The 20,994-nt window shown below is 35.5% G+C and overlaps 1 protein-coding gene across 5 annotated transcripts in view; it reads left to right on the forward strand.

The window, feature by feature from the left end:
- Positions 1 to 20,994, forward strand: part of RASSF8 (Ras association domain family member 8) — a 117,148-nt gene that overhangs the window by 91,632 nt on the left and 4,522 nt on the right. For all 5 annotated transcript variants that reach the window (XM_026502236.4, XM_026502239.4, XM_057318918.1 and 2 more), the window contains 3 exons: positions 1,295 to 1,501; positions 17,756 to 18,645; positions 20,746 to 20,890. In XM_026502236.4, the coding sequence (XP_026358021.1) occupies positions 1,399 to 1,501; positions 17,756 to 18,645; positions 20,746 to 20,890 (1,138 nt within the window). In that variant the 5' untranslated portion in view covers positions 1,295 to 1,398. The remainder of the gene's footprint in view (positions 1 to 1,294; positions 1,502 to 17,755; positions 18,646 to 20,745; positions 20,891 to 20,994) is intronic.

Here is a 20,994-nt window from a genome sequence, read left to right on the forward strand (position 1 = left end):
TGACAAAAAGTATTTTTGTACCTTCTCTGGAGAAAGCAATAGGTTTATTCTCCTTCACGCATGTGTGTTCCGACTCGTATACCCAGGTGACAGGTGGCCTAGAACTATCTTAGGTCCTTTAAGAAAATGCACAAGGATTGTGTTATTGTTTGTAGTAAATACTGTTTTACTAGACACATTTTTAGTGTTTTTTAAATAAGCTTTTTCAATAAGTCATTAATCCTGAAACACCAGTTCCATTGTCAACCTTTAAATAAATTTTAATATTCATTTTAATTAAATCAGTGTTTATTATATCTCATAAACTTTAGCACTCTTTTCAAAAACCAACAAAAAAATAGGAAGATCATAGGAGAATGGACAAACAAATCATAGATTGATTTAAGTTTTAACACAGAAGAGCTGAGATTTTAAAAACCTACAGGAAAAAGAATTATGTACAATTGATTTTTAGCCAGCTAATAATAACATTCTAATCAATACAAGAAATCAAGGCATCTGGTTTGATTGTGTGAGAATTTAAAAATTTCTGCTCGGCTTATATATAATGCAGCTAAACAAAAAAATCAAACAAGGGGGAAACAGCAAGTGTAACGAAAAGTTGAGGTTTGCATTATTAGAGTAACTCTTATAATTTAAGAATACTATCAAAGCCCAGTTAAACAAATGAGAAGAAGGACAAACTGTCCATACATGGGGAGGTTGTCAACTAGTAAAGGAATTAATTTCCGTCAACTAATATTTTCTGCACACCTGTGCCTTATGCAGTGGTTGGTGTTAGAGTTTGAGTGTTGAAGCCAACACTCTCAGTCTTTTGGGGAAGAGAGGGAGGCAAGGGACACATGAAAGAAAGCAATGCAATGGAGTTATGAAGATACATTTACAAATGCTGGCAAGGCTGTGGAAACTGGTTCAACTGGTTTATAACTCGAAAAATGACAAAAACTTTTTTTTAACCTTACAAATGATTCTAATGAGATTTAAAAAAAAAAAGAAAGGAATGGCTTATATGTTGAGCAATAGGGCTTAGTCAAGTAAGTAAGATTTCTTAGAGTTACTTTTTGATTTCTTTATGATTAGAATTATAATTATGAAAATTATAGTAATATGAAACAATGTCATGAATAGGTGGCTATAGTTGTATTAATGCTACTGAATTCAGTTCTATAAAATAAGTATGTACATGGTCATTAATGGTAGCAGGATTATGAGATATTAGAATTTATTTTGCATAATACTTAATGGAAGAAATTTGAAGACTCATTTTATTAAAAATCTTTTTTCCTCTTTTTAGCTGACTACACAAGACTCTGCCTTCCCCATGTTTCTATAGCCAGCGACATGACCTGACACCTTGATGACCAGTCACAGGGCCCTTGGGTGACTGGCTGGTGCACCATGGAACTTAAAGTATGGGTGGATGGAGTTCAGAGGATTGTTTGTGGGGTCACCGAAGTTACAACTTGCCAGGAGGTTGTAATAGCCTTAGCTCAAGCAATAGGTAAGTGGAATTTCTGGCAGTCTGAGATAAAGTCGTTTATGCTTCCTCTTGTGGTTTGTTTATGTTTGTTTGCATTAAATGTAGATTTCTCGTTTTTTATTTGTTTCCATAATACAACTTGCAGGTACACTTTTACTTATTACTATTCCCCAATGCTTGAGTAAATCTGTAAAGACACTTATTCTCTGTCTCCCCCCAGATTTTACTTCAGACTAGAGTCTGCACTGCCTTCTGCTCTATTGTTGTTTATACTAAACAAGATTTGTGGAACTAAAGATGCTTTCTTGAGCCAAAACGTAAATTCCTGGTTCCCAGACCCCTCATTAGGAAAAATCTTATTTACTGTTTATTCTGACTACTTTTAGAAAAGAAAAATGCAGCAAATAACATGGTCCTTCAACAGAAAAATAATACGTGCATTTGTAAATCTTCTTATACAGTGCAGATGAAGTTATCAAGTACATGCTTACTAGCTCCATCTTCTTTTTTTTTTTTTTTTTTAAGATTTTATTTATCTATTTGACAGAGAGAGACAGCCAGCAAGAGAGGGAACACAAGCGGGGGGAGTGGGAGAGGAAGAAGCAGGCTCCCAGCAAAGCATGGAGCCTGATGTGGGGCTCGATCCCAGGACTCTGGGATCACGCCCTGAGCCGAAGGCAGATGCTTAACGACTGAGCCACCCAGGCGCCCCTTACTAGCTCCATCTTATTCACCTACAGTGTTGCAACTTTTCTTCTTAGCGTCAGTTTAGCTTTATCATTTTTATACATGTTTATAATCGTTTTGGAACATGATGAGGGCATAAGCACCTACATCAGAAAAGCCAGTAATGTGGCTTACAGCTTATATTTGCATCTTAAGTTCATCATTTAGCAAACATGTATTAAAAGGAAATTGTTTTCAGCACCATGTTAGGTGCTAGTGCTTCTTTGTCTTTGAGCAACTAATCAAGTTTATGTTGTGCTAGTTTATATTGAAAACATATCACATTTGTTCAGGATTGAGAAAAGCCTGCACCATGACACCTTAGCATTTTGTAGAGGCATTTCTGGCATATATACCATTAAGAACTTGGCAGTGCCCTGTGCAAAGATAGAGACTTTCTTTTAATACTGACATCTTTTGATTTTTCCTAAAATACTTTGTAGCACACACATATGTTAAAATAATGCTAAAAATCCTACGCTTTCATGTTCAATGAAATTTTCTTCATTTTGGCCTAATTATATTTGTGGACTTAAGTTTAATTGTTAAAGAAGGGAAAATAAAGGCATTTAATTTTATTTCATATTCTTTGCAACCAACTTATTCAGTAATTGTCCCTTTTACAAGCCTGATAAAGAATTCAAAGTAATGATCATAAAGGTATTCACTGGATTTGAGGAAAAAATGGATGAACTCAATGAGACCTTCAACAAAGAGATAGCAACTATAAAAAATAACCAGTTAGAGTTAAAGAATACACTAATTGAAATGAAAAATACACTAGAGGGAATCAGCAGCAGATTAGAGGATGCAGAAGAATGGACCAATGATTTGGGAGACAGGATAATGGAAAGCAACCAACCTGAACAGCAGAAAGAAAAAAGAGTAATAATAAATAAGAATAGATTAAGGGAACTCAGTGACATCATCAAGCATAATAACATTCACATTATAGTGACCCCAGAAGAAACGAGAGAAGGGGACAGAAAACTTATTTGAAGAAATAATAGCTGAAAACTTCCTTAATCTGGGGGAGGAAACAGATAGCCAGGTCCAGGAATCACAGAGTGCCCCAAACAAAATGAACCCAAAGAGGTCCACACAAAAACACATAATAATTAAAATAGCAAAAATTTAAGATAAAGAGAGAATATTAAAAGCAGCAAGAGAAAAGCAGATACATATAAAGGAAACCACATAAGGCTATCAGCTGATTTTTCAGGAGAAACTTTTCAGGTCAGAAGGGAGGGGTGTGATATATTCAAAGTGCTGAAAGGAGAAAAACCTACAACCCAGGCAAGGTTATCATTCAGAATTGAAGGAGATAGAGAGTTTCCCAGACAAACAAAGGAGTTTACCGTCACTAAACCGACCTTACAAGAAATGTTAAAGGGAATTCTTTTTTTTTTTTTTTTTTTTTAAGATTTTATTTATTTATTTGACAGAGAGAGAGACAGCCAGAGAGAGAGGGAACACAAGCAGGGGGAGTGGGAGAGGAAGAAGCAGGCTCCCAGTGAAGGTGCCTGATGTGGGGCTCGATCCCACAACGCCAGGAACACGCCCTGAGCCGAAGGCAGACACTCAACGACTGAGCCACCCAGGCGCCCCTAAAGGGAATTCTTTATGTGGAAAGAAAAGACCATAACTACAAGTGAGAAAATTATGAAAGGAAAAAAAATCACTGGTAAAAATAGTAGATCAACTACGTACGAAGTCAATATGGAGGTTAAAACACAAAAACAGTTGGGGCACCTGGGTGGCTCAGTTGTTAAGCATCTGCCTTCGGCTGGGACAAGGACCCTGGGATCAAGCCCCGCATTGGGCTCCCTGGTCAGTGGGAAGCCTGCTTCTCCCTCTCCCACTCCACCTGCTTGTGTTCCCTCTCTCACTGTCTCTCTCTCTCTCAAATAAATAAAATCTTTAAAACACACACACACACACACACACAAAAGTAAAAATCATATCTATAAAAATTAGTCAAAGAATACACAAAATAGAAAGAAGTAAAAATATGACACCATATACATAAAATGCGGATTGGGGAGTAAAAATTTAGTGTTTTAGTATGTGTTTGAACTTAAGTGATTATCAGCTTAATATAGACTGTGTTATAAATGAACCCCATAGTAACCACAAATCAAAAATTCCATAGTAGATACACAAAAAATAAAGAGAAGGGAATCCAAGCATAACACTAAGGAAAGTCATCAAACCACAAGGGAAGAGAACAAAAGAAGAACAAAAAAGAACTATAAAAACAACCAGAAAACAATTAACAGGGGTGCCTGGGTGGCTCAGTCGTTAAGCATCTGCCTTCGGCTCAGGGCATGATCCCAGAGTCCTGGGATCGAGCCCCGCATCAGGCTCCCTGCTCCACTGGGAAGCCTGCTTCTCCTTCTCCTACTTCCCCTGCTTTTGTTCCCTCCCTCACTGGCTGTCTCTCTCTCTGTGTCAAATAAATAAATAAAATCTTTAAAAAAAAAAATTAACAAAATGGCAATAAGTATATACTGATCAATAATTACTTTAAATATAAATGGACTAAATGCTCCAAGCAAAAACATAGGGTAACAAAATGGATTTAAAAAAAAAAAAGGCCCATCTATATGCTGCCTATAAGAGAAAAATTCATATCAAAAGACACAGACTGAAAATGAAGGGATGGAAAAAGATAATCCACGAAAATGGAAGTGAAAAAAAAAGATGGGGTAGCAATACTTACATCAGACAAAATAGACTTTAAAACAATGACTGTAGTAAGAGATAAAGACATTATCTAATGTTAAAAAGGGTTCAGTCCAAAAGCAAATATTAACAGACTTAAAGGGAGAAATTGACAGTAATGCAATAATAGTAGGGGACTTTAACACCTCATTTATATCAATGGATAGATCACCCAGACAGAAAATCAGTAAGGAAACTGGCTTTGAACCACCCATTTGGCCAGATGGACTTCACAGATTATACAGAACTTTCACCCAAAAATGGCAGAATACACATTCTTTTCAAATGAGCATGAAATAGTCTCCAGGATAGATCACATGTAGGCCACAAAACAAATCTCAATAAATTTAAGAAATTTAAAATCATATCAAGCATCTTTTCTGAATACAACAGTATGAATCTAGAAATTAAGTACAAGGAAAAAAAAAACTGGAAAAACTCAAACACATGGAGGCTACACAACCAGGGGGTCAGTGAAGAATCAAAAGAGGATTAAAAAAAAATACATGGAGACAAATGAAAGTGGAAACAACTCTTCAAAATCTCTGGGACACAGCAAAAGCAGTTCTAAGACATATTTATACTGATACAGGCCTACCTCAAGAAACAAGAAAAATCTCAATCTAACCTTACAACTAAAGGAGCTAGGAAAACAAATCTCAAAGTTAGTAGAAGGAAGGAAATAATAAAAATTAGAGTGGAAATAAGTGAAATAGGGACTAAAAAAAAATCAATGAAAATAAGAGCTGATTCTTTGAAAGGATCAAATAGTCAAACCATTAGCCAGACTCTGGAAGAAAAAAAAAAAAGAAAACTCAAGTAAATAAAACTCTGAAACAAAAGAGGAAAAATAACAACTGAGACCACAGAAATACAAAGGATTATGAGAATACAGTGAAAAATTATAAGCCAACAGATTGGACAACCTAGAAGAAATGGATAAATTTTTAGAAACATAAAATCTTTTAAAACTGAATCAGAAGGAAATAGAAAACCTGAACAAACAGATTACTGGTAACAAAATTGAATTGGTAATAAAAAAAAATTCCCAACAAATGAAAAGTCCAGGTGTATTCTACCAAACATTTAAAGAAGGGCAAATACCTATTCTTCTCAAACTATTCCAAAAAACAGAAGAGGAAGAAAAACTTTCAAATTCATTAATTCAAAGCCAGCTTCTATTACCCTAATAGCAAAACCAGACAGACACTAGAAAGAAAGAAAGAAAGAAAGAAAGAAAGAAAGAAAGAAAGAAAGAAAGAAAGAAAGAAAGAAAGAAAAAAAAGAAAACTACAGGCCAGTATCCCTGATGAACATAGATGCAAAAATCCTCAACAAAGCATTAGCAAACCGAATTCAGCAGTACATTAAAAAGATCATTCAGTCCACCAAGTGGGATTTATTTCAGGGATGCAAGGATGGTTCATTATTCACAAATCAATCAATGTGATACCTCGTATTAACAAGAGAGAGGATAAAAAATCATGATTATGTCAATAGATGCTGAAAAAGCACTTGACAAAATACATCTGTCTATGATAAAAACTCTCAATAGTGGGTTTAAAGGGAGCATACCTCAACATAATAAAGACCATGTATGAAAAACCCACAGCTAGCATCATACTCAATTGTGAAAAATTAAAAGCTTTTCCTCCAGTATTAGGTATAAGACAAGGATGTTTACTCTCACCACTTTTATTCAACATAGTACTAGAAGTCCTAGCCAGAGCAATGGAAAAGAAAAAGGAATAAAAGTCCTCCACATTGGTAAGGAAGAAGTAGAACTCACTATTTGCAGATCACATCATAACTATGTATAGAAAACCCTAAAGACTCCACTAAAAAACTATTAGAACTAACAAATTCAGTACAGTCGCAGAATGCAAAATTATTATACAGAAAACTGTTGTGTTTCTATACACTAATAATGAAGTAGCAGAAAGAGATTAAGATAACAATCCCATTTACAATAGCACCAAAAAGAATAAAATACTTAAGAATAAATTAAACCAAGGAGGTGAAAGTCCCACACTCTAAAAACTCCAAGACTTTGATGAAAAAAATTGAAAGAAACACGAACAAATGGAAAGATGGACCATGCTCGTGGATTGGAAGAGTTAATATTGTTAAAGCGTCCATACTGTCCAAAGCAATTTATAGATTCAGTGCAATCCCTATCAAAATACAAATAGTACTTTTCTCAGAGCTAGAACAAATAATTCTAAAATTTGCAGGGAAGCACAAGAGACCTTGAATAGCTAAAGCAATCTTGAGAAAGAACAAACAGCTGGAGGTTTCACAATCCCAGATTTCAAGATATGCTACAAAGTTCATAATGATTAAAACAGTATGGGACTGTTAGACATGTAGATCACTGGAACAAGATAGCCCACAGTTACACAATCAATTAATCTATGACAAGGGAGGCAAGAATATACAATGGAGAAAAGATAAGTCTCTTCAAAAAATGGTCTTGAGAAAACTGGACAGCTATATGCAAAGAAATCAAACTGGGCCACTTCGTAGACGACACACAATAACAAGCTCAAAGTGAATTTTGCCCCCCCAAGGTAGATTAAAGACCTAAATATGAGACCAGAAACTATAAAACTCCTGAAAGGAGCCACAAAAAAAGAATGAGATCCTGCCATTTGCAACAACATGAATAGACCTAGAAGGTATTATTGGAATAAGTCAGACAGTTAAAGACAAATACCAAATGATTTCACTGATATGTGGAATCTGAAAAACAAAGCAAACTAACAAAAACGGCCTCATAAATGCAGAGAACAAACTGGTGGTTGCCAGAGAGGAGGGGTTGTGGGGATTGGCAAATAGGTAAAGGGGACTAAGAGGTACAAAATTCCAGTTATAAAATAAATCACAGTGATGAAAAGTAAAACATAGGAAATATAGTCAATAATAGTTTAAGAACATTGTATGGTGACAGATAGTAACTACACTTACTGTGGTGAGCATTGTGTAATATATAGAATTGTTAATCACTGTGTTGTACTCCTGAAACTGATATAACATTGTAGATCAACTGTACTTCGTAATAAAAATAAATAAAAAACTAAAGATAGAAAAAAGGTAAAACATAAGAACTAAGAGGTGTTTTGTCTCAAGGCCCAATTACATATATACTAACCAAAATAAAGTCATTTAGGAATATTAATATTTAAAAAATAGCTTTAAAACAAAGGGCACTACAAAGAAGAGACTTACTATATTAGCATATATATATAAGGCTTAATTCAAAGGAAGATAAAAAATTGTAAACTTACATACAACAAGTTACATTGCCTCAAATATATAAAGTAAACCTGGGGCACCTGGGTGGCTCAGTCGGTTAAGCATCTACCTTTGGCTCGCAGTCATGATCTCAGGGTCCTGGGATCAAGTCCAACATCGGGCTCCCTATTGGGGAGGAGTAGTCTGCTTCTTCATTTCATTCTCCCTCTGGTGTGTGCGCGCAGCCTCTCTCTCTCTCAAATAAATAAATTCTTTAAATATATATGTATGTGTATAAAGTAAAACCAATGGAACTAGAAAGAGAAAATAACATTCCACTGTAATGGAAGATTTTAAATACACTTCAATGACTGATAAGAAGAAACAACAAATCGGGGGGGGAAGCCTCACATTATTTGAATAAAAATATTCGTCTTTGTTTTTTTCTGCTTAGTAAAAACTAAAATTAGCAATTGTCAAATTGAACTTTCCTGTTATATTTGAGAATCAAGCCATGGGCAGTGGTTTAAAAGAAAATGAGTACTCCTTACAGGGTGGCCGAGGAGTGCAGTTAGCTGCGTCTGTCCATCTGGCATCCACATTTTCTACATAGAATTTCAAGGGGAAAATGCCCTGATGTACCAGGTGTGTGCTTATCCATCTGGACTAAACGGTGCACTGTACTTGTTTGTGAACAAGCTAAAAAGTTTTAACTGAGTCTACCCCCATTTTTGCTTTGTCAGTTAACTCAGTCCAGAGCTGTTTTTGAAAAGTTGACAACTTTTGACAACTTGCCTACAGAGATTTTATGATATTACTCCAAACTTGGCTAAACTACTCTTTTTCTGTATCATAAATACTTCATTGAATTCAGAATTCACCTGAGAGATACTCACCCGGCAATCAGCCGAGGACTGTTGGTCCTTGCTTCTCTGGTGCCGTAAGACATTCTCAGCATCAAATGTAATATGCTTCTGATACATGCTGAACTATTTCTCTATCTTGTAATGTGAGTTATTGGTATTCAAAGTTTAAACACTAAATGAAAGTTTTATAGTATTTTAACCTTATTTCCACTGTAAGAAATAATAAGGGGTTTATTAGTTAGGGAAAATTAATGCTGTGACATCCAACCCCAGAATTCCTGTGGCTTAACACAGTAAAAGTTTATCCTATTAGCAGAGTATTGACTAACTGAGCAAACTGCAAATGTTTCTAAAAAAATTACAATAAAGCAACTTGTAGAATACCTTCATGGGTTTAAATCCACGTATTAACCGCATGGGGTGCAAGCACCAAAGATATACTCTTGATTAGGGATTGTTAGGGATTTTTCTGGATAGCTAAAATTACTCTCAGGAAACCATCGAGATATAAAAATATTTACGTAAGTTAGCAATCTGCAAATATATATGGCAGTGAACGTTTTTTGACTCGGTGCTGCTGATCAATGGAGTCAAATTAGAAAATAGCTCAAGACAGAACATAATTTGGTAAAAAGATGTTGAATGTATCTGATAATATGGAAAGAAACCCTTTCTATGCTGATCTCTGACTTCCTTGACAGGTTATATTTAGTTGGTGGAAATAGAACACATCCAAATTATGAGACAAAATAACAAAATAAAAACATAATTGAAACACTTCAATTGGCACGAAGTGGTTAAACCGCCCTGCAGCGCATTGTGTGTTTGGTCACTGTAGATGCTGGGCTTTTTGACACATTCCCAATTTCGAGTATTTTATCTTGGTTCTCCCATAAACTATCCCAGAAATGCCATTATTTCACAGTTCAAACTGCTTCTCAAATCTGTATGTGAAACAGAAAGCCTTTGACTGTTCATCTGTTTCAAGTTATAGTCCAGAAAATGCGTTTGCTTTTACAATATCCCCAAAATATGAAAAGAATGTATTTCTGCCCTCAAGTAGCTTAGAACTTAAGTAGAGTATGGCTAACAAAAGATTAGAGAGGAAAAGAGAAGGAAGAAATCAAGGAGACTGAGGGAAAAGTTTTCTGATTCATATTCCTTTGTTGCCTGGTGCCATTTACAGTACTGAAGATTCAGAATTTTTCTCTGTTCCCACTTGTGATCTTGTTCCCATATCACCTTCAACTGGGGCCAGAGTTAGCACTTAATAGAAACATATTGGTCGGGGCTGGGGTCCAAGGTGGAGTGGACTGTTCCTAAAAAGCTATGTTTCATATGGTTTGCCCCAAGAAAATCAGTTTTCTTTTTTTTTTTTTTAAGATTTTTTAAATTTATTTGACAGAGAACACAAGCAGGGGGAATGGCAGGCAGAGGAAGAAGGAGAAGCAGGCTCCTTGCTGAGCAGAGAGTCCGCCGTGGGGCTCGATCCCAGACCTGAGCCTAAGGCAGACGCTTAACCGACTAAACCACCCAGGCGCCCCAAAAATCAGTTTTCAAATAAGCACATTTTATACTGAATTATAGTTTATTTAATACTTGTTTCTTTTCTCTGGAAGTTCCTCTAACATAAGGGTCCTCCTTGTTTATCCTTACACCATTGCTTTGCCTAAAGTAAGTATTCAGTAAAACATAGTTTTAAAACAGTGCTGTCCAGTAGAACTTTCTGCAAGGATAGTAATGTTCTCTATCTGTGCTGTCCAGTATAGTAACCACCAGCCACATGCAGCGACTGAGTACTTGAAATGTGGCTCATATAACTGAGAAAATGAATTTTTAATTAAAATTTAAATGTGGCTAGTGGTTAATCAGTATTGTAGTAAACAGTTCTAGAAGATGACTAACTGGTATCTCAGACTTAAAATGTCAGAACCCGACCTCTGTATCTCAGCTACTGCTCACCCGCAAATTTCTTCCTTCTCCTTATCTCAGCAAATGAAAACCCTTTTCTTTTAATTGATTAGATCTAAAACTTTTGTGTGATCTTTGATTCTTGTCTTGTTCTAGTATCTCACAACCATTCCGTCAACAAATCCTATCTGTACTACCTGCAATATATATGCAGAATCTGGTTTCTCTTCACAGCCACTGTTAACCATCATCATTTCTCACTTAGATTTTTGCAGTAGCCTTCCAGCTCATCTCCCTGCATCATCTTGGTCCCCTCCAGCCTATTCTCAACAAATGTCTTTTAAAGTTAATACTTTTTTTAAAAAGTTTTTATTTAAATTCCAGTTAGTTAACATACAGTGTAATATTAGTTTCATTTAGTGACTCATCACTTACATGGCAGCACCAGGTGCTCATCTCAGGTGCACTCCTTACTCCCCATCACCTAGTCCCCATCCCCCACCTGCCTCGCCTCTGGTAACCATCAGTTTGCTCTCTATAGTTAAGCGTCTGTTTCTTGGTTTCCCTCTCTCTCTCTCTTTTTTCCCCCCATGCTCATTTGTTTTATTTCTTAAATTCCACATGAGTGAAATTGTATAGTATTTGTCTTTCTCTGACAGACTTTGCTTTCCATAATACTCTTTAGTTCCATCCATGTCATTGCAAATGTCAAGATTTCATTCTTGTTTATGGCTGAGTAATATTCCATTGCATGTGTGTATCTATGTTTGTGTATACAGCACATCTTTAAAGTAATACTTTTAAAATATGCATCATATCACTCCTCTGCTCAAACCCTCCCCCCGCCCCATCCACAGTGGTTTCTTACTCAGAAAATTCCAAAGTCCATACAGTGGTCTTCAGGACCCTAATGAATCCATACTTTATCCCCTTACCAATCTGACCTCATTTTGTACCACTTAGTTTTGATTGTCCCTTCTTATACACACCAAAGACATTTCTGCCTCAGTCTTTACACCTGTTCTTTTCTCTGCTGAGAATACTCTGCACCCAGACATCTTCATAATTCATTCCCTTGGATCTCTGTTTAAATATCATCTTCTCACAGAAGATGTCTCTGACCACACGTACATATACACATGCACACGCACAAGCTTATACGCTCACGTACTCTTTATTGTCGTAGTCTAGTGTTCTCTAAAACACTTACCCCTCCTGACATTACATATAGGCCACGTATATAGACCACATATGCATTTTCAAATCTAAACATTTCTGAAAGCCTAAAGTTTATCATACTTCATTTGTTAGCCATAACTGGAATGTCTTGAACTCATTTGGTGGTAAAAAAACTGCTCTGATTTGATATAAGGCTGTTTTTAATTTATGTTTATTCCATTTGATATGAACATTGATACATTTTACTTCATACATTTTAATATGTTTGATTACATACCTACAGGATAGCACTATATTACCTTTCTAAAATCCAAAAAGTTCTGAATTTGCAGCATATCTGGCCTTAAAGCTGTTGGATAATGGACAGTAGACCTACATTTACTTATCCGTGTGTTGTGTATTGCCCACTACTGTGTTGTTATTGTCTATTCTCATAGCTTAAAACGATGCCTAAGTAATAGACAGTCAATACATATTTGTGAATAAATGAATGAATTTTTAAAGTTTTTTTTCTATAAATTACAGGCTGAGTTAGGTGACCACCTAATGTTTCATCCATCTCTAAGATTATATGATCCTTTAGAAGATAAGAAAAATATTTTATATTGCCACATTTAACACTTAATTTCGTGCATAAATTATCGATTTTAGAAATTTACGAATTTATCAATTTTCTATCTGTTTAAAAAAGTAATACTATTCATTGTAGACTGTTTTGAAATTTAGGAAAAAAAGCAGAAAAAAATGACCCTACCTCCTAAGAGTAATCACTATAAGCAGTGCTTTTTATGTACTTCTAGATAAGCTTAAAAAAAAGATTTCACACTCCATAATTCTTGATAGTTTTAAAGTCTCATTTTGCATTTACTGGATTGTGAATTAAATTTTCCACATCACTTAATCCTCATAACAGTCTTATGAGGAAAGCACGGTTATTATCTCTACTTTATAGATGATCAAGCTAAGGCCCAGAGATATCAGATAACTTGCCCAGGCTCCTGTAGCTAGTAAGGAGGGTACTAGGATCCAAACCAGTAGACTGACTCAAGAACCCTGCTCTTAACTACTGTTATACTCTGTTGGTTATACTCCCTAAAACCTCAATGGGCATCTGTTAGCAAATACGGTTATTGATTGAATTATATTGAAACAAGAAATAAAAAAACTTAATAAAATTTACTACTTTTTTATAGTCAAGATCATCTTTTACAGTTTTGATATTTATAACAATAGTGTAATCATTCATAATTTTAAGTACTTTCTAGATTTTCTACGTTCATAAAAAGATTATTTTAATGACTGTCAAGACATGTAATTCATAGCGCATCAGTCAGGATGGGTTAGATTATGCTACATTAACAAAATATCCCCCAAATCTTACTGGTGTATAGTGATAAGTGTTAGCTCTTATTTTGGTTAATAGTATTTATGCAAAATAAGTAACATAGTGCCTAACAAACATAGATATAATAAATGTTAATCATTATGAAATCAATAAATTTTATGTTTTCATCATTTTTTTAATAGTAGTAAGCTTATCATATAATCCTAGATAGTTCCTAAATTAATATGCAGTAATTCTGTGATTACATTATCATCTCATCAACACATTGGGAAAATATACTGTGAATGATTTAGCTGTGAGTTGTGCACAGCTGGCTGACAAGTTATACTCACATATTTACGTTATATCACTGTCATCATGAAATAAACACTCCATGGTTAAAGTTATCTTAATAGCTACACTCGGGACCTGTAGAAAATTCATTGATAAATTTACAGGATAGTTGTATGTGATTGGAAGATTGCTTTAAATTCTTTAAGCTTTGATTTCTTCACTGGTAAGTTGAGGATCATATATCTATACTGCTTATCTCATAAAACCAATTAGGATTACATATATATTACATATATTTTAAAATATTATATATATTTTTTGATATATATATATGTAAGCATCTAAAGCGTTTAACAGACTATAAAATGGTACAATGCAATTTCTGTTACAGAGATCAATATTCCTTATAAGAATTCTAAGTCATTATGAGAAGGATTAGTTATGTTCACTAGAGTCTGTAAGAATCCAAAATGTTTATATAGCTCAAGGAACAAAGTATCTGTTATTGGAAAAGCTCAGTGGGGTTGGATAGATTATTCATGATTAAGAATAAGCTGTTACGGACATTACTCCTAATATGTCCAGAAGCAGGAGGATATGTTAACATTAAATTCATAAGAGATTAATGCCAACTCTCTATCATGTTCTTTTGAATCATGTACTGTATCCATCTTTGGGGTAAGAAGGATTTGAAACTGAAGAAAGAACCAAATGTCAGTTAAAACTAAATCTTATAAAAAGGGTTGATGATCAAGGTGTTTAATAGAATCCCCAGGGCCTGACATTATTTCTGGCAGATGTTTGGTGTTCGATATATATTTGTTGAATAAATAACAAGATGTGACTTTTAAATCATGATTTTGTTCTTTGGCTCTAGGAAATTTCCTAAAATTGTTAAAAAGAAAATGGTTGCACTATTGAAAGAGTGGTTGAAATAAGGGCATAATGTTTTTGGGTGACCCATATTTGAATATTTGAGATTTGGTGTATATTTTCAAAAACTCGATATTACTGCACAGTTATACATACTATTCTGCTTTAAAGTAAGTAAGAGTAATCTGTTATCCTATTTCCCTTTAATTTATGTCAGTCATCCAAAGAGATTCCACTAATGCATTAAAGTCTCTTTATGTCATTTTCCTTATTATATGAAGTTAATTATCCTTGGGACTACACTCAATTGCTTCCACTGTTTGAAAGTATAGTCAGTATTTTATTTATTTACCATTACTTATTGTGGCATACATTTCTAGATAATCAAAACAACCTAAACTACAAATGCTATAGATAGGTAGGCAGGTAGGTAGGTAGATATCCCTTTTTATAAGTTCTAGGGGTACATCAAGATAGTGTGCAAGGTAAAACTAAATGTATCCATTTAATAAAATGCTTTGAATGGAGTTTTGCAGGAGGAATTTGAATCTATCCAAATGAAATAGGATCTTTAGGGCCTTGCCAAGTATGGTATTAAAAATAATGATTATGGGATTTAACTTTTACATAACCTATCTAAAACCTAATTTTTATAATAAAATCAAAGCTATTAATTCATTTACCTTTTATAAAAGCTTTTTTTATATTGCTGGATAGAATCTTTTTTCTTTTTGCCTAATTGCACTAAATATGCGTTATTTAACAAAAAGGGAAAACTGGCAGTAAAAGCAATTCTTCTACTAAGACATTCTCATAGGGCAGTGGTACCATTAAGCATTGGAAAAATCAGCTTTCTATTTAATTATTGCTAAATTAGGGTCTTTAAAATTGTTACTATAACTTGTATACTGTAATGATTCCATTTTCTTCTTCAAGATGCTTCATTGGCCTGGTAGAGAATTAGAGAGGGCTCTGCTGATCTATTCCAACCCCTCACATTACTGATGAGGACACAGAACTCCAGAGAAGAGTGAGATTCTAAAAGTAGTTGATAGGCAGCAAAGCCAAGAACACAAAGTACTGTGATCTTCGAAGCAGGGTGTACACATGGAACAGTTTTAACCTTGCAGATTTGTCATGTGGCTTTTCTTGGAGTAATTGCACTAATTTTTAACCTGAAAATAACTAGAAACATTTTTTATTCCACAAAGCCAATCCACTGTAGTAAGGGTTTCTTCTTCATTCCCTTCGTTTGCCCGGATATTTTGACAATAGTAACAACTAACATTTGTATAGAACTGCTCAATTTTAGAAAACATTTTTATATTTTACATCTCACTTGACTCTCGCAACAACACTGTCAGTAAGAAAATGATATTCTCACCCTATAGATGAGGAAACTGAAGACAAAAGAAGTTTAGTAAGTTGCGCAAATCAATTAAATAGCTGGGGCAGCCAAACTTGCCCACAGGCCTTCCGACTGCAGAGCCTTTGCTCTTTTCAACTTTATGTTGTTGGGAGTTGCCAAAAGTTGCTTAAGGATTTTTTTAAAGTCAGCTTATTGTCATGTCATGTCATTTTTAAGAGGTCTCTGGTCACCCCTTTTGTTGTGTGAATAACAGCGCTTTACATTAATAGTAGCTGCTGGGTATTGATTGAATACCTGCCATGGGCCAGACGATGTGGTGGGTGCTTATTATGCCTGACTCTGTCTCTCAGAACCTGTGAGGTATTCGTAGTATCTCCATTTTAGAAGTGAACTTACACTATTTATCCAGTAGGTAATTAAAACCCGGGATTAAAACTCCAGTCTGTTTGCCTCGCAAGCTGCAACTTTTTAGCTGTACCCAAGATTCAGTTTCTGTTAAGGAGAACATATGCCTATGTTTAGAGCAATATCACTCTTAATGTGCTACTTCCGAATTCTATACACAGATATTCACACGTATATGTATCCAGACCTCCATTTATTGACCCTAATAACTGAGAAGATAACTACTATTGGTTCAGAAGCTCATGAAATTGAAAAAGAGGATAAATCAATAGCTGTATATTCCAGTGTTATAATTGCAAGATGACAGGATCAGTATTTTCTTCCTTGTAATAATGCTAAGTAGTAACGGATACTTTTTTATTGAGATATAATTGACGTGTAACATTTATATTAGTTTCAGGTGTCCAGTGGACACTTCTAACAAAATATAATACATCTGACCCACCCACCTTAAATGGAAATATTTAGGAAGTGTGTTCAAGGTAATGATACTATACTGTTTTCTGAAACTTGATCTTCTGTAATTACCAGTTAGGCTCAGTGTAACTTTTACTTAAATATGATTTTATTGTGTTTGTTTTTTTTAATATTTTTGCCTTTTAAATTTTTTTAAGAAGAATCTTTGGAGTTACAACTACCAAAACTGTAGAAGACTTCTCTTCAGGCCCCTATTTTTATACAAAATTATGTTGAAGGGTCGTTTTCACTGAGGTGATTTTTATTTGCCACAGGTGTGCAGAAAGCTACCAGCTGTGTGAGCTGTGAGTTGGCCAAGCCCTCATGCAGAGACAGAGGAGAGACCTGTACAGCCACCTGTGAGCTGAGTAGCATGTTGTCCACTGGCTCCATACCTCCCTTCAGGAGGAAAGTGGGGCCTCCAACCTTCCCAAGTTCTAATGTGCAGAGAAAGAAGAGAGATTCACAAAGTGGAAATATATTCAAGTTTTGAAGTTCTGCCTAGTTCCTGGGACCAGGCCCTCATGACTTCCAGTGGGGCATCTTGGTGTCTTGCTTCAGCTGGAGGTCTTGCCCCAAACAAGAAAGTCTAGGCAATCAGGCATTTGACAAGAATGTAAGAGTTTCACTGAGGTTTAAAGTATATAAAGTTGAATTTTTAAGCAAGTCAGAAGAGTATATTTAATTCACATCCCATGATTTTATGCTGTTAACATATCTTCAAGAGAATTTGTTTTTTGGTTTGGTTTGCTTTGGGGGTTTTGTTTTTGTCTTCAAGAGAAGTTTTAAAGGCAGCATGGACTGGACTTGGATGCTAATCAAGACGACATAGTTATCAAATAGTGTCCTCTGTTGCATTATTTTAACTATTGCATATTCCACTTTGACAATTTATTCTTATCTTTTTTATCTAGGTCGAACCGGAAGGTACACTCTTATAGAAAAATGGAGAGATACTGAAAGACACTTAGCACCTCATGAAAATCCTATTATATCCTTAAACAAATGGGGGCAGTATGCTAGTGATGTACAGCTAATTTTACGTCGAACGGGGCCATCTCTCAGTGAGCGACCCACTTCAGACAGCGTGGCTCGAATTCCGGAGAGAACTTTATATAGGCAGAGTTTGCCCCCCCTGGCTAAACTGAGGCCTCAGATTGACAAATCAATCAAAAGGAGAGAACCTAAAAGGAAATCATTAACATTTACAGGAGGTGCCAAAGGATTAATGGACATTTTTGGAAAGGGTAAAGAAACTGAATTTAAGCAAAAGGTGCTGAATAACTGCAAAACGACAGCAGATGAATTAAAGAAGCTGATCCGGCTGCAGACGGAGAAGCTTCAATCCATTGAGAAAGAGCTAGAATCAAATGAAATAGAAATACAATTTTGGGAGCAAAAATATAATTCTAACCTTGAAGAGGAAATTGTCCGCCTGGAGCAAAAGATCAAAAGAAATGATGTCGAAATTGAAGAGGAAGAATTTTGGGAAAATGAATTGCAGATTGAACAGGAAAATGAAAAACAGCTGAAGGATCAACTTCAAGAAATAAGACAGAAAATAACAGAATGCGAGAGTAAATTAAAGGACTATTTGGCTCAGATCCAGACTATGGAAAGCGGTCTTGAAGCAGAAAAATTACAACGGGAAGTTCAGGAGGCACAAGTCAATGAAGAAGAGGTTAAAGGAAAGATTGGTAAGGTCAAAGGAGAAATTGACATTCAAGGCCAACAGAGTCTGAGGCTGGAAAATGGCATTAAAGCTGTAGAAAGATCTCTTGGACAAGCCACCAAAAGATTACAGGTAGGAACATTTCTACAAAAAGAATGTTTCATCTGTTTAAAAGAATTAATATATTCTTGGCATTTTCTTTAATGACTGTCCATTTTCTCTTACATTTAAAATTAGAAACCTAGCTTGGTTTATAAGTTTCTTAGAATTTCTGTGACTTATGACAAAGCTAAGATGTGAGACCAAAACAAAGATGAGAGCTAAAGCCACACTTACCTGGCTCCACAGAAAGAGGTGTCTTACTGTGGCAATTGTAACATTAGGTAATTGGACACAGAGAATAGAATCTCAGAGCTGGCATGGACACTAATGATGAGATAGTGAATCTGACCTTCTCTCCTTTTAGAGATAAGGAAACCAAAGCCAAAAGAGATTACCGCAGATTGGTTTACCAAGGATTGTGTGGCTAGGTGACTGCTTATCCCTAACTTCTCCATTGTTGCTCACCCCATCTTTCCTGAGATGTAAATAGTCCCCTTCTTTTCTCCACATTACTTACTTTCCTTTGCTTTCCTGAGGAGAGGGGCACAAAGGTTCCCTCTCTGGTTCACATACAAGAAAATTATATTTTGCCATTAGATCCTGATCACTCAATTTGCATTTCTCAGATACCCATTCTTGAAAAGAAAATGTGGTGATGTTAGGGGAGTTGCAAAGAGATATTAAATATAAATAATATTTTAACATACTACATATAAATAATATTTGAATTATTAAATATTAATATTAAATAAATTTTAAAATACCAAATAAATTTAAATTTCTGGATTTGGTTATATTTGGCCACATTTCAAGTGCTCCATAGTGGTTGCTGTATTGGTCAGTGCTGGAGGCTTGCTATTCAAAGAGTGAGCCATGTAGTTCAGGGCACACTTGTTAAAAATTCAGAATCTATATTGTAGTAAGATCTCCAGATAATACCAGTACACATGGAAGTTTGAGTAGAGTTAATTTAGAATATGAGCAGTTTTACAAGCAGAGAAAGCTGAGGTTTCAAGAAGAACTTGCGTGATTTCTGTTCTCTGCCACTAACTATAGTCAAGAGGTAAAACTACCACCAAATTTTCAAAATCAAGAATTTCTCATGCAGTAGAAGGTTGTTAACCTCTGATTAACCTCTGATAACCTCTGATTTGTCAGTATTATGCTATTTGGATTCATTTTGACCCTTAAAAAGGATACAGTTGGAAGTTGGGTTGCCTTTGGTTTTGTTTACAGGAAACACTAATCTATGACAGTCATTGCTAGTAAATCTCACTACCCATTGGAAAGTATCTCATAATCAAACTAACATATCTCCAAGTGCCCCCTACACTCAAGGCAAGTGGAGGAAACAAGCACTCGTTTCTGGTATCTCTTCGCTACCCCTACCCATCTTCAGACACACTCAGCCTGGGTGAGGCCTTGCCACTTTTTCTTCTAGTGCAGTAAAGGAGTGAAAGAACAGCCATTCGAATCATAGAATGCCTCTCCTTGTTTTTGAGCTTTCTAGCTCTCCAAACTTGATCTCCTTTCTTTAAGGATCTTCAGTTCTCAGACCTGTCTTTGCCAGGGATTTAAGAACCCCACAGTGAAAATCTTGTAGGAATCTTGCTTTCCTCGTGTTCTAATATATATCAATAATGAATCTCATGAAAACGTAAACAGTTTACCAAAAACAAGAACTTCTCTGAATCTCATGGACCAAATGACTATAACTTTTGCAGTCAGTTATGAAGTCAATAGGGAAATTTAATTGTGAACAGCTTATAGCAAGATTGCTGTAAACACTGGGATGGATGGCAAATAGTATTTTATTCATACAAGTTTATAGACATAGATTTATTTCATCAGATGCATAGTGTATTCCTAACAGAGGAAAACATCGTGTTTAAGAGAACGGACTGAAAAAGCTGGTGTCCTTTATTTGCTCATTTTTTGGCCTGGGCCCCAGAGCAAAAATGACCTCTTTTTAGCCCATTGTATCAATATTAATCCGGTTTGTTAAAGACATTCTTGTGAAAGTGTGTATCGCACATCCAGCCCCCGTAGCAGACGGGCTATCACCGGGATATCTTTAGCTGGCCAAGAGTGAAGTTTCAAATAAAAAGACAAATTTTAACTTCCATCTAGGACAAAGAACAAGAACTGGAGCAGTTGACTAAAGAGCTGCGGCAAGTCAATCTCCAGCAGTTTATCCAACAGACAGGGACAAAAGTTACCGTTTTGCCAGCGGAGCCCATTGAAGTAGAGGCCTCACACGCAGACATAGAAAGGGGTAAGGTGTTGAGAATTCTGCTCTCTTTACTTTATTCTCACTGGTTAACTTTGAATAAACTACTTGTATTCAGTTAAAATGTTATCCTACCGTTCAAAGCTTGG

Source organism: Ursus arctos, unplaced genomic scaffold (assembly GCF_023065955.2).
Source record: "Ursus arctos isolate Adak ecotype North America unplaced genomic scaffold, UrsArc2.0 scaffold_26, whole genome shotgun sequence".
Lineage (NCBI taxonomy): Eukaryota > Metazoa > Chordata > Mammalia > Carnivora > Ursidae > Ursus > Ursus arctos.